Source organism: Pundamilia nyererei, unplaced genomic scaffold, assembly GCF_000239375.1.
Source record: "Pundamilia nyererei isolate P.nyererei 1_Seehausen unplaced genomic scaffold, PunNye1.0 scaffold00254, whole genome shotgun sequence".
Taxonomy (NCBI): Eukaryota; Metazoa; Chordata; class Actinopteri; order Cichliformes; family Cichlidae; genus Pundamilia; species Pundamilia nyererei.
This window is the reverse complement of record NW_005187655.1, coordinates 563317-574922: the sequence shown is the minus strand read 5'-3', so window position 1 is coordinate 574922 and position 11606 is coordinate 563317. Positions and strand designations below refer to the sequence as shown.

The 11606-nt window shown below is 40.4% G+C and overlaps 2 protein-coding genes across 2 annotated transcripts; both read right to left on the bottom strand.

The window, feature by feature from the left end:
• Positions 1-286: 286 nt before the first annotated feature.
• Positions 287-8673, bottom strand: LOC102207934 (receptor-type tyrosine-protein phosphatase eta). Its single transcript, XM_013915069.1, has 11 exons — positions 8607-8673; positions 8420-8492; positions 7703-7791; positions 5890-6664; positions 4537-4794; positions 4006-4254; positions 3550-3702; positions 2722-2889; positions 2351-2605; positions 1759-2022; positions 287-360 (listed from the first exon to the last, which is right to left on the bottom strand). The coding sequence occupies exons 2-11, from the start codon at positions 8460-8462 to the stop codon at positions 287-289; spliced, it is 2328 nt and encodes a 775-aa protein (XP_013770523.1). The 5' UTR covers positions 8463-8492; positions 8607-8673.
• A 139-nt stretch (positions 8674-8812) lies between these two features.
• On the bottom strand, positions 8813-11550 carry LOC102203120 (cellular tumor antigen p53-like). The gene is made up of 5 exons (XM_005749774.1): positions 11409-11550; positions 11090-11214; positions 10919-11010; positions 10767-10837; positions 8813-9986 (listed from the first exon to the last, which is right to left on the bottom strand). Exons 1-5 carry the CDS (start codon positions 11534-11536, stop codon positions 9890-9892), a joined length of 513 nt encoding a protein of 170 aa, XP_005749831.1. The 5' UTR covers positions 11537-11550; the 3' UTR covers positions 8813-9889.
• Positions 11551-11606: the final 56 nt, after the last annotated feature.

Genomic DNA, 11606 nt, shown 5'->3' with positions numbered 1-11606 from the left:
TCTCTCAGTCTGCCAAGCGAGTTTTCTATCAGTCATATAAAAGCTCACACTCACTGTAAACGATAAACGGTTGCTATATAGTGCTTTTCTACACTTTCTGAGCACCCAGCAGGTGAGCAGAGGCTGTAAGCATTTCTCTGCTCTTTGTGAAATTTTGGGTCGCTGAAGGTGATTAAAATTGTTTTCATGATACGCTATTAGGTTAGATCTAAGACATAAATATCTTAACTGAAACCAGAAACGACTAAAGTGCATGTGGCAGCAGTGGCTCAGGAGGTAGAGCGGGTCATCTCTTGGTCTCTGGTTTGATTCCTGGGGTGTCAAAGCGTAGTTTTTCCAACTTACTAGAGCCCAATCCATCTATCATCGATCATGTTAGGTTAAAAAATTGAGACCGCCTGGTGTTCAAATTGAGTAAAAAAAAAAGAAGAGATCTAAATAAGTACCTTTACATTTATTACCTCCTTTTTTAATCACTTATTTACTATTTACTTTATTTTGCAAAACTTGACCAGAGGGCTTAATTTGCTGATTTTCAAACTGCCAGTCTCCGTGAACTGTTTATCCAGTTTTGATAAGTGGCCTGGTATGAAATGCAATCATCAAATTTCAAATCAGATAATATTAACTCTATCTGTCCTCTACTTCGAGTCTGGAGTTCACCTTTTGAAAAAAAAAGTCAAGTAAAAAGCAAAGCTACATAAAACACAATCATGTTTTTCCTTTCGGTTCCTTTCTGTGGCTCAGAACTTCTTTTTGAGGTGGAAAAATCCAGCCAGGCTAGACAGCTACTCGCTTACAATTCATGGGGAAAGCGCAGCTGTCTAGATCTAATGGAGAAAGTGGCCAAGTAACTTTTTTCAAAAGCCATAACTGAGTTCAGCTCCTTAAATATTTAACATCAAATAAGAAATAGCCTGTTTTATCTTGGAAGCAGAAAACTTCTGAACCACAAGTCTCTAATACTCAGCGACAGATCTGTGACTGAGACTTAGGGACTATCCACCAGACACTGATTTTTGGCATTTTCTTATTTAAACTTAATGAACGATGTACATACGTTGTCCTATTCCTTGCTTTTGAATATCTTTTGTTGTCTTCTTACACTTGTTGGCTTTTAAATGGGACTTAAGACAGTTTTCACCTCATGTGAATACTGGTGTTGGAACAATAATAAAAGAAGTTCAAACCTGACCCAGCCCATAATCATGCGTGAAGTACAGAAAGAAAGTCAGCAGTTTTCTTCTCACTATTTTCTGTACTGCGCAAGCTAATGAGAATCTAAATCCATGATGAAGTCAAGGAGTATGACTCCTCTTATTTCATTAAAATCTGAGCAAGCACTCGGCGATGGTGGCAAGGAAAAACTCCTTTTTAACAGAACCAGGCTCATCCAGGGGCGGACAATTTCCGTGACCGATTTTAGGCAGAGCTTTTTTTAATCTTGATGTTTTTTTGGAAAAGTTTGCAAATCATTCATTAAAGTCTCTTCTCTTCAGTTTCCCATAATAAGGATTATTTCTACAGTGGCCCTGAAGGGTCAAACACACTGCAACTTGTGAAAACACCAGCATACAGGAAAAAAAACTGCACAACCACACAAAACAAAATGAAACTTTCAATGAAAGTTGAATAAAACACACGGGAAACAGAATAAAACACCACGAAAGCTCAAAAAAGTGCAAGTGACGAGCTAACTCCTACCAAGTGTCACCTATCACGTTGTTAACAGTTTTTCTTCCAAGCTAAGAATCTTACCTGTGACTCCTGCACAGTGTACTGGGGCACTTTCCCGTCCGTCAGCGATTGCGTACACACTGAAATTATAGGTGGTCCCTGATGTCAGGCCAGAAAATGTAAACGTGGTTTTATCAGTTGTATTACTCCAACTGTGACCCCAGAAGCTGGAGTTGAGTGTGACACCATACGTGGGTGATAATGTGTTTTTAGGTGCGTCCCAGGCAAAGGTGATGCTGTCGTTACTGACACTAGTGACTTTGGGATCAATAGGAGGATTTGGCACTAAAATCAAAGAAGATGGAGAAAATTAGAAAGCCATTTCTCATTACTATTTTGCAGTCAAGTCAGCCTGACATAAGAGTAATGAAGTAATGTTTTTTGTGCTAAATCAGACTTGTATGAAATAGATCGTTTCTGCCACTGAAGTTGTTTTTTTTTACATTGACATCAAAATTTTAACTTAGCTCTGCGTGGAAATCTTTTTTCTCAGTGGCGTAACAATCATTCACAGATTTGCTTTTTAGAATAAGAATTTAGATATTTCTGCTTGTAAACATTGGTGGTGGCAACCAAACAACTCTGACCACAGAAGATGACAAAAGTGACTCACGGGTGAACTTGTAGGCGGACACTGGCGTGCTGGTAAATTGTCCACTCACTGCATAGACGGTCACAGAGTAATTGGCAGCATTCTTCAGATTATAGAATATGATGTTTTTGTCTGATACACTTGTTTTATTTACAAGTATCTGGTTGAGCCAGAGCTCAACTGTGAAATTTAAAGCGCTACCAACAGGAGGCTCCCAGGTAGCAGTGAGGGAATCACTAGTTGTAGTCAAAGTCAAATTTGAAATCGGTCCAGGAGCTACAAAATAGACAAGCAGTCAGATTAGAGGCGATCAGTGTAGCGTGGGACAGTTCCCGTTTATTTGTTTCTGTGCATCAACAATGAAATCAATCTGAACAATGAGAAAGAGTTACTTGTGAAGCTGTCGATTATTTTGGTTTCTCCCACCAGGTCTTCGTTGACCCGCACGGTCACATAGATGAATATATGTGTGGCCGGTGGCAGACCTGTTACTGTCACGTTCTGCTGAGTGGACTTTACAGTTGTATTAAACAGGCTCCTGTCACAAAGAGAAACTGTTACTAAAGCGCATACCCAAAACTCCACTCTTCATTTCATCCAGCTGAACATGAAGATCTATTTAGCTGTAATAAGAAGACCTGATGGGACAGTTAACCTCAAAATCAGAAGCTACCTATCACCGCATCATTGTCCAGAAGGAGACTGGTCCAGTGACCAAATCGTGATTTTTGGAAATTGCCGTTGAAACTCTTTCACGGGTTTTTTTATTTCATCGTGAATTTTGGAGGGAGGGCTTTGAGCCCTCGAAGACAGGCGCCGTAAAAACGATTCTCTGTTTGCCAAGCGAGTTATATTTCAAAACTTTAAAGGTTTATTTATTTCAATGATTAATTACTGAGGAAAATATAAAAAGTCAATGTATATCAATCAAAAACATGTAATAGAAATACATGGAACATTGACAGGAATTAAAATTGACATTTAAAGTCAACATTTAGGTCATTTTTGCAGATGATCTCTCAAAAAAACAAAAGCTGGGCAACTCAAACAGCAAAGGAATCTAAATGACCAAACAACACAACAGGCTACATATGTGTATATTATTATTTTATTTTTGGCAAACTTCCTATAAGTTAATCAAGAAATCAAAGGGGTGCAAAACTTTGTCCTCACAGTCTGAGAAACATGAACTCTGCTTAGAGAAAAATGTGTGTGCATACAGTGTGGCTGGATTTCTACAAATACATACGTGCTATTCGTGTAGTTAGCTACCACAAGGATATCTGTGAAGTTTCCCACAGGTTGATCCCATTTGACCAATATCGACTCTTTTGTGTTACCAGACACTGTCAGGTTGTAAACTTTATCAGGCTCTGAAATCAGGAACAAACAGATGAGCACAAAACAGACACATCCACCAGGAAAACTTTACAGGCGCCTCTCTTCACGTCAGCAGTGGCTCTCATTTGCCTTTGCTGATTTGAATTTCATGTTGTGTTAGCAAGAAAGGACAAACTGTAAACCACTTCCTCGTTTAGGCATAAACAAGCTTTTCGGCGCCTTTCACTGGTTTCAATCACATATTACACTTCCTGCTACTAAAAGAAGAAAAACAGATATGAATGTTACATGCATAGCACAGACGTATACGTGACAAAGAATGAGCAAAAACTCACTGGTATACGCTGAGACGTGAGCTTCATAGCTCCACTTAGATGCGTCATTGACTCCCGAGACGACAGTGAAATTGTAGGGGGTTCCAGGTATCAAACGCTCAACCTTTATTGTCTCTGTTGTCACTTTAACAAGGGTGGTCTCGTAAGTCAGACGATAGAAATCCACGTTTCCCTGTGGTTTTTCCCAGCTCAGACAGACAGAGTTTTTCTCCACATAACTGACTGTCAGGTTTGTGACTGCCTTAGGTACTGAAAAAAAAACACAGATATCATCAGTGTCTCTCTCTTTTATGTTTTTTAAACGTCAGGCTGAACCAGGCTCAGATGGGGAAAGCATAAAGAAAAGAAAAACATAAACTTTGGGTAAACTTAAAATATACCATGTAGTGCAGTAACGGCAAATTCGTGATCTTAAGCGTGAGTGTTGTTCTGGGTGTTTACATGATGCTGTTCGGGGTATATTATCAGAACTATAAGCAGGTGAACAGGTGCGTAAATAAATCTATATTTCTCACGTCCATTGAAACTCACTGGTGTAGAAGGTGGCGTTCTCTGGGTTGAGGTCTCTTTGACACTTGACGGGGAACACCTGGACCGAGTAGGAGGTGCCTGCTGTCAGGTTGGAGAGGCCACAGGTCAAATCAGTGACGTTAAACTCCCATGTTTTGTTATCCTTTTGACCTTCGACCTCTACCCGATAATGGCTGATATCGCCCGGTGCAACCAACCATGTCAGGTTGGCGCTCTCAAAAGTTATATTGGTGACGCTGACTTGTCCCATGAAGCGATCTGTTTGAAAACATGATGAAGAATATTACTTAGACAGCAACGTGAAGGCAAGGACAAATGCCCCGAAGAGTTGAGGAGGGAGATACTAAAATAAAATGTGTGGTGTATAAAGCTTACCTCCTCTAAATGATTGTTTACGCTACGTGTAATAAAGTCACCTACAGTTAGATCAAATAAGGAATATTCAAGGGCTTTTTTTGGCAGGAAATATAAAGTGGACATTAGGATACAATGTTCTGAGCCCATAATGAATAAAAACATCATATATCTGAATATGACAGAATAAAACTACTCCTATTCTTTAACCTCCTAGGACTCCCAATCAGCCCAAATAGCAAAGAGAAATTAAAAATGCATGCCATGAAGGAGTTCAGGTCTTAGGAGGTTAAATATAAGAAATACATGAATTTATGGTCTTAACCTGTGTTTGACTGGTTTAGTAGGCCTACTCCTGTCTTGACCCACCACACTAAACAGGCAACTATGATTGTTATATGTAATTTTGCATTCAACACAATCTAGATCTGGATACTTGGCGAATTTAAAGTATTGCCTCAAAAAGGTCAATCATATACGCCTAAATCTGATGAAGTGGCTAGATCATCACCAAAGTGAGGTGATTAGTGTTTTATATGCTCTCAATCAGATTCAGTTAAGCTTTAGCTGCCAAACAAATGCTTTCATATTTGACTGTAGCAAACTTTCATATACAGAGGAGCTCAGAGGAGCTTGACGCAGTGACTGCATGACAAGCTGAATCATCACCCCACCACCACCGTGCTTGATTGTTGGTATGAGTTATTTGCACTGACATGGTGTTTGGTTTAATCCAAAAGAAGAAAGTGGAGATGATTGGCCGTGGTGATGTACATTATAGCCAGAGATCGCCACCTAGGTCTCACCTGTCCTCACGTCCACTACTTGCAGCACTGAGTTTAGACACACCTAAAGTGCTCACAGCATCTGGCTGTAACTGAACCTCTAAATTCCTAAATGGAAGCATTAAGCGTGGCCTTAGTTTTAACTGTAGTATTTTATTTGTGTGATAAATTAGCATGTATCTGCATCTGTGCACCCATACAGTTTGTGACCTACCTTCATAACAAATAAATGGCAGATGCTCCAGGCAGCTCTTTTCAATCCACGGCCCGAAGCTGAGCATGGCCACACACGAGTCTTCAATGTAATTCTCATCATTACTGTCGTCTTCGTCTTCAGGTTCTTCTGGCTCCTGCACAGGCGACTTCTCACACTGCGCTGCTAATGGCATCTCAGCGGTCGTCCAGGGTGCACTTGTGGTGAAATATGGAGTTGTTCTTCGGGTCGTCATGTTTTCCGTTCTTGTTGCGTGTGTTGTACTTTCGTCGGTAACAACAGATTGGTCAGTGAAGTCTGGTGTGAATTCAGTTGTTTCAGCCGGGTCATCACTCCAACTTGTCACATTATGTCCTGATTGTGTTGTTGTCGTGTTGGGCGTTGTGAATTCTGCGTTTGTAGTCATGGGTGTTGTTGGCCTTGCTGGGCATGTGCAGGAGCAGCTGCAGCACACGGTTTTGTTGGGAGGTTTTGGGGAAGGTTTAGGCAGCGGCCAGCCAGGGTACCAGTTTTGGAAGGCTAGGGGATCCCCGTTGGCCCACTGAGTCCAGTTCATAATGGGGCTGCTGGAGTCACTGTTGTTGATATAGTGTGTGGTGAAGTAGCTTTCTGTGTAGCTTGCAACAGTGCTGGTTAAGTTGCCGGTGGAGTTGTCGATAGAGTTGTTTTTGAAGTTAAAGTTCTTGCGAAGACCGATCCAGTGGTCAGAGGTGATGTCCCGGGCAAGGGCCTGAATGTTGTCTGGAGTCAGTGTCACCAGCTCTTTGAAGCAGGCCTGGCCACACACAAAAAGCTACTGTCAGTCTTTTACAGACGGGCCAAAGACCGGAGAGCATTTCATGTTATGAGATGGTTTTCTTTAACAATTTAGATTAAACTAAATCTATAAAGTTGAGAAAAATGACAGGAAAAGCGCTACAAATTTATATACTAGTAGATTTTGTCTTAAGTCTTAGACCAGTGTTTAAAATTGCTCACATGTACCAACAGATGTGGCTCATGGCTCTAAACTGCAAGATGATGTTTGATACAGACATACAACCTGTGCTAAAGATATATCCGCCGCATTTAGACACACAGGTAAGCACATAGTCGACACAAGCACAACTAAAATAACTTTTTTGCTTCAAATATAACCTGGTACGTCAGTTTTGCATACTGAAACCTGTTGCTAGCATTTAGGCTATTCTAAGTTAACAAACAGCTGCTAGTGTAATCCATAACCAAGGTTTCCAAATGTTAGGCAAGTCATGTTCCTATTATTCCTGTGATACAAGTGTACAAAAAGTAAAATTTCCTTTGCCACTACTTTGTAGGTATTGATATCCTTTCATCAAAGGGAACCCAAATCCATTCAGGCCGTAATTGGAAAATATAAAAAAGGGTCTGTTTGATCCCGAGGATGATCTCAAACCCAGTGACGACCACCAGGAAAAGACGTTGGAAAACACTGGTGGTCACCTGTCTCTTAGCAGATACACCTATGGTTTTAAAACCCTATGTTGCCTTGTTCTTTAGTTATCACATTCACAAGATTTTCAGAAAACTTGACCTCTGACCTTGAGTTCACGGTCACTGAGATTCAAACGGAGATTCTTAGTAGATACACCCAGGATATCAATTTCAAACTCCTATGTCAGTTGCTTCTCGAGTTATCGCATCCACAAACTTGCACTTCCACACCGCCAACCTTTTTTTCAATTCCATATTGAATCCCCTCTCACATATCTGCCTTAGTGAATAAAACTGACGTGGTATAGCTCAGCTTCATGCTTCAGCCCGTTAGTGCATAAATTTCAGGTTTAGCCTGTACCTGACAGTAGTTTCGGGCGTCAACCCAGGTGAGATTTTTGCGCTGGATGAAATACTCTCGCTGTGCATCGCTGTACATCGACGTCAGAGCTGAGGAAGGAAACGGCAGGCAAAGGTTTGCTTGTTTGTTTTTTTTACAGGCTTTCCAAGTTATCATTCAACCAATCAGGAAGCATCACTAGCTTTTTTTTCCAGAGTTTTCGCAACGCTGGCGTCATCTTGTATTTGCGCTACGCTTACAGAGACTATAATATCATGTAGTGTAGTGAGTGGAATAACAGAGATCTAAGAAACATGAACATTTTCAGATTAAAATACCTTTAAATGGTGACCATAAGAACACTTTCACACAAACATGCTCCCAGTCACAACCCTCAGGTTTAACTTGATTTTACAAAAACTAAGCGTTATAAAGTTAAAGCACAGCACTGAACAGCAGTGGTCTGCATTATGGCTCAATTAAAACATCTGTTTCCACGCAGAATTGAGTACAGGGTGCAGAAAAGCCAAAACGTAATGTTCCCACATAAGGACACAGAATCTCAGGAGTTTAATAAACTGACAAATAGATTAATTATTGGTCAGTTATCACATATGATGAAAATAAAGACCTATCACATTCCTAAAATTCTGGACTTGATGTCTCCTTGTACACTGGATCACAAAATATTTTCGGACATACAGATCAGATTTTTAAAAATAAACTACAAATACTCACCCCAGCACAGAAAAATACAAAATTTCACCTGCAACTTCCCCATATTGGTGCTCTGTACACTTCCAGACTGATACTGTATTAGAAGAAGGAAAACAAAAAACAAAAAAACAAAAAACAAAGTGACTAAAAACTCCAGCTAATCAAAAACAACAGCCTAAAGGTGAATATTTGATGGCTCACCACTCACCCAGTCTACAGACGCATCTCTTGTGACCTCTCGGTTTGTGATGCGGGCAAATAAAACAGGTTATAAACCCCACATTTGACTGGTGTCACAAGGCTCCTTTCAACTGTAGGAACCTTTAGATAGCAACAGTTTTGCATTTATAATTCAGACTTGCAAAGCACAGAAAAATATTTGTTTATGCTGTCCAACAGAACACAAAACCACAGTGATCCTTATCGCATTTATTTTACGTTAAAGCTTAAAGTTACAAGTAATTAGTACAATACAAAAGTGAAAAATAACAGAAAAATATAGAGAAACCCTCTTATACAAAACTATTTCCCCAAATAATCAAAAACAATAAGAGGAATGCCTTTTAACACATTGTTGGCAGTGTAAAAACTGTTTGGTCAGCGGGGACATCAACATGACGTTTACATGCAAACGTGAGAGCTCACATTCACTTCCTTTTATGAAAAAGGTCCAAAAGGGGAAGAAAAGAAAAAAAATTTGTTCTCATTACATCTATTTACTGTGTGACTACTCAAGTAACACTAACTTATAACATCAGACACTTGTCTTTTTTTTTTCCTGTAATAAAATCTATACTAAAAGACCGTTAATTCAGGGGATGATCCAGCCAGCCCCTCATCTACCAAATCTAACTGATAACTAAAAGTAAATGTTCCCAACAACAGACGAAACAAAAAGAGTGACGGTGAAAACTGATACATCTGCATTTATTTAAAAAAATAAAATTTAAAAAAAAGCCCCACTAAAGAATGATCAGTTAATACCATGGGTTAGTTCTGTTTTACACAAACACGATTACATATTGCATATGAATCAAGGTTGCGCAGAGGTGGTTGCATTTCCCAGACAATCATGCAAAATATATATTTTTTTTTTAAAAAATGACATTGTGCGACAGGACTGTAGCACAGTAATACAGCAACATCAGAGGCAAATTCCATTCAAGTTTTCCAAGCCTAGCTTTCAACTTTATTTAAATAAACGGCAGTGACTCGTTATGACAAGGATCATTCTTAATCTCACTCAAACCATGCTGAACGGCTCTAACCCAATTACCAACATAGGGTTGTTTTTTTCAAAAACTTTTTTTTTTTTAAAAAAAGAAAAGAAAAACATAACTGAACACAAGAGTATGTCAGTCTACAGTGACTGATCAGGCAGTACAGTTTCAGGAACCGTTTAACTGAGGCAGGATGGCAACCTGAAACCTGAAACCTGAAGGCTGAGACAAAAACGTGACGTTTGTTTTCGAAATTGAGGTGATGGGCATCTTAGTCGCTGTCACTCCTCTCTCCTCTCTGCAGCAGCCTCTTTCCACTGGAGGGCACAGGAACCTCATGCTTCACTGAGACCTTTGACTTGCTTTTGCTGCAGAGAGAAAGCAGGGTTATAAAATGATGCAACATATTTAGGACCAATGTACATCCCAGTGCACTCATCCAAGCTGCTAAACCGAAAGCATAACTTCCGCTTTGAATACCCAAAAGGTTACAGGTAGCACAAACACAAAACCATGGCATGGCCAATTAAATAGCCCATGTTAATTTACTCTATGCTACCTTTGGGTATTCAACACTGGGCTGCATCTGTATAACCCTGAAGTTGCTGCCTGTAAGGAGTTTGTTTTAAATTAGAGCCCTCATGCAGCCATTTCTGATCTCTACATTAACTGTGGACACGGGTTGTCACCCTATACTTACACACCTGATATAATACTGGGATTCACCCTACGTTGTAGCAATGCCATGTTTACAGTAGTTTAAAAGTGCTCACATCAAACAATGTGAAACCAGAGCGTCAACTTTGTTTTCATACAACATGAAAAACAGACACCCGGACCATCAAGACGACACGGCTAATTTATTACAAAAGCTATGTTTCGCTATAGTGTGATCATCATAAACAATACGTAATGTGGAGCTATGCTGGTATGTGCTTCAGTTTACAGGATGGTTAACAACCACACACAGCGACCTCTAGTGTCAGGATTAGGAGACTCCAGGTTTTGATGAAAACAGGATAAATTCTACTACAGTAAAGCCCAAAGGCACACCTGACAACTGGAACCAGCTGAGACCGACTCCCTGTTGTTGTCAGTCTGCAGTAGCTGTTGTCATATCCAATAAAAGTTTCCAGGGTGCCTCCTACCTGTCCTTGTCAAGCAGCTCCAAACCGTCATTGATCTTCTTCAACATCTCGTAACGCTCACGCCCACGAACCTGCGGCAGAAATTAGAGGAAAGTCATGAAATTGAAAGGCTGAGAGAGAATTTCAGTGTACTTGTATGCATATTTACTTACAGGGAGGAGAAAAACCTCCTTGTCGTCCTCCTCAGCACTGGAGGTACATTTGGACTTCTTTGTGGATGTGGTGTCAGGAGGTGGTGCGCTCTCTGGTTAGGAGATATAAATAAATAAATCAGTGAGGTCAGGAAGAAAACTAAACAGAAACTGAAACCAGCATAAACGTACTTCGTTTTTTCGTCTCTTTGGTGCCGCTCTCCTTCTTCTGTTTATTGTCCTCCTCAGTTTTACGGTCCCTGCCTGGACAAGCGCAGACGCGCACCTCGAAGCACCTCCGGCCCAAAACCAGCCCCCTAGAGAAGCACATGCAATGCAGTAAGGGTCAAACGGCTTTTCTGTGCTGCACAAACAAACTGTAAGATGAGACTTTTCTTGAGCAGTTCTAAAGATAAAATAGGCCAAAAACCAAGATGACCTGTTAAACAACATCACCATAGAAATGGTTTGTGCTGCGCTTCTGGCCACACGAGAGAGAAAACTGACTTACTCTGGAGTCTCCAGGGTCAGGATGGTGAGGATAGGTCTGCGGTTCATCCCGCCCATGCAGGAGCTGTTGCACATGAAGCTCAGCAGGATAGTGGTCATCTCTGAGCCCAACTGAAACAGGAAAAGCATAAATATTAAAATGTACTGCTGGCTCACGCAACTACAGTTAAAAGGTAATATGATACACATCCAAGAAAAA

Excerpts from the sequence above, each read along its gene's own strand:
- LOC102207934 (XM_013915069.1), bottom strand. The coding sequence starts at position 8,462 with ATGGGGAAGTTGCAGGTGAAATTTTGTATTTTTCTGTGCTGGG. Across the intron at positions 2,890-3,549 it reads TGTAGAAATCCAGCCACACT|TAACAGTTTCTCTTTGTGAC; the intron begins GTATGCACACAC and ends TATGCGCTTTAG. Across the intron at positions 2,606-2,721 it reads AATAATCGACAGCTTCACAA|CTCCTGGACCGATTTCAAAT; the intron begins GTAACTCTTTCT and ends TCTATTTTGTAG.
- LOC102203120 (XM_005749774.1), bottom strand. The coding sequence starts at position 11,536 with ATGCTTTTCCTGTTTCAGTTGGGCTCAGAGATGACCACTATCCTGCTG. Across the intron at positions 11,215-11,408 it reads CTGACCCTGGAGACTCCAGA|GGGGCTGGTTTTGGGCCGGA; the intron begins GTAAGTCAGTTT and ends GTGCTTCTCTAG. Across the intron at positions 9,987-10,766 it reads GAGCTGCTTGACAAGGACAG|CAAAAGCAAGTCAAAGGTCT; the intron begins GTAGGAGGCACC and ends TTCTCTCTGCAG.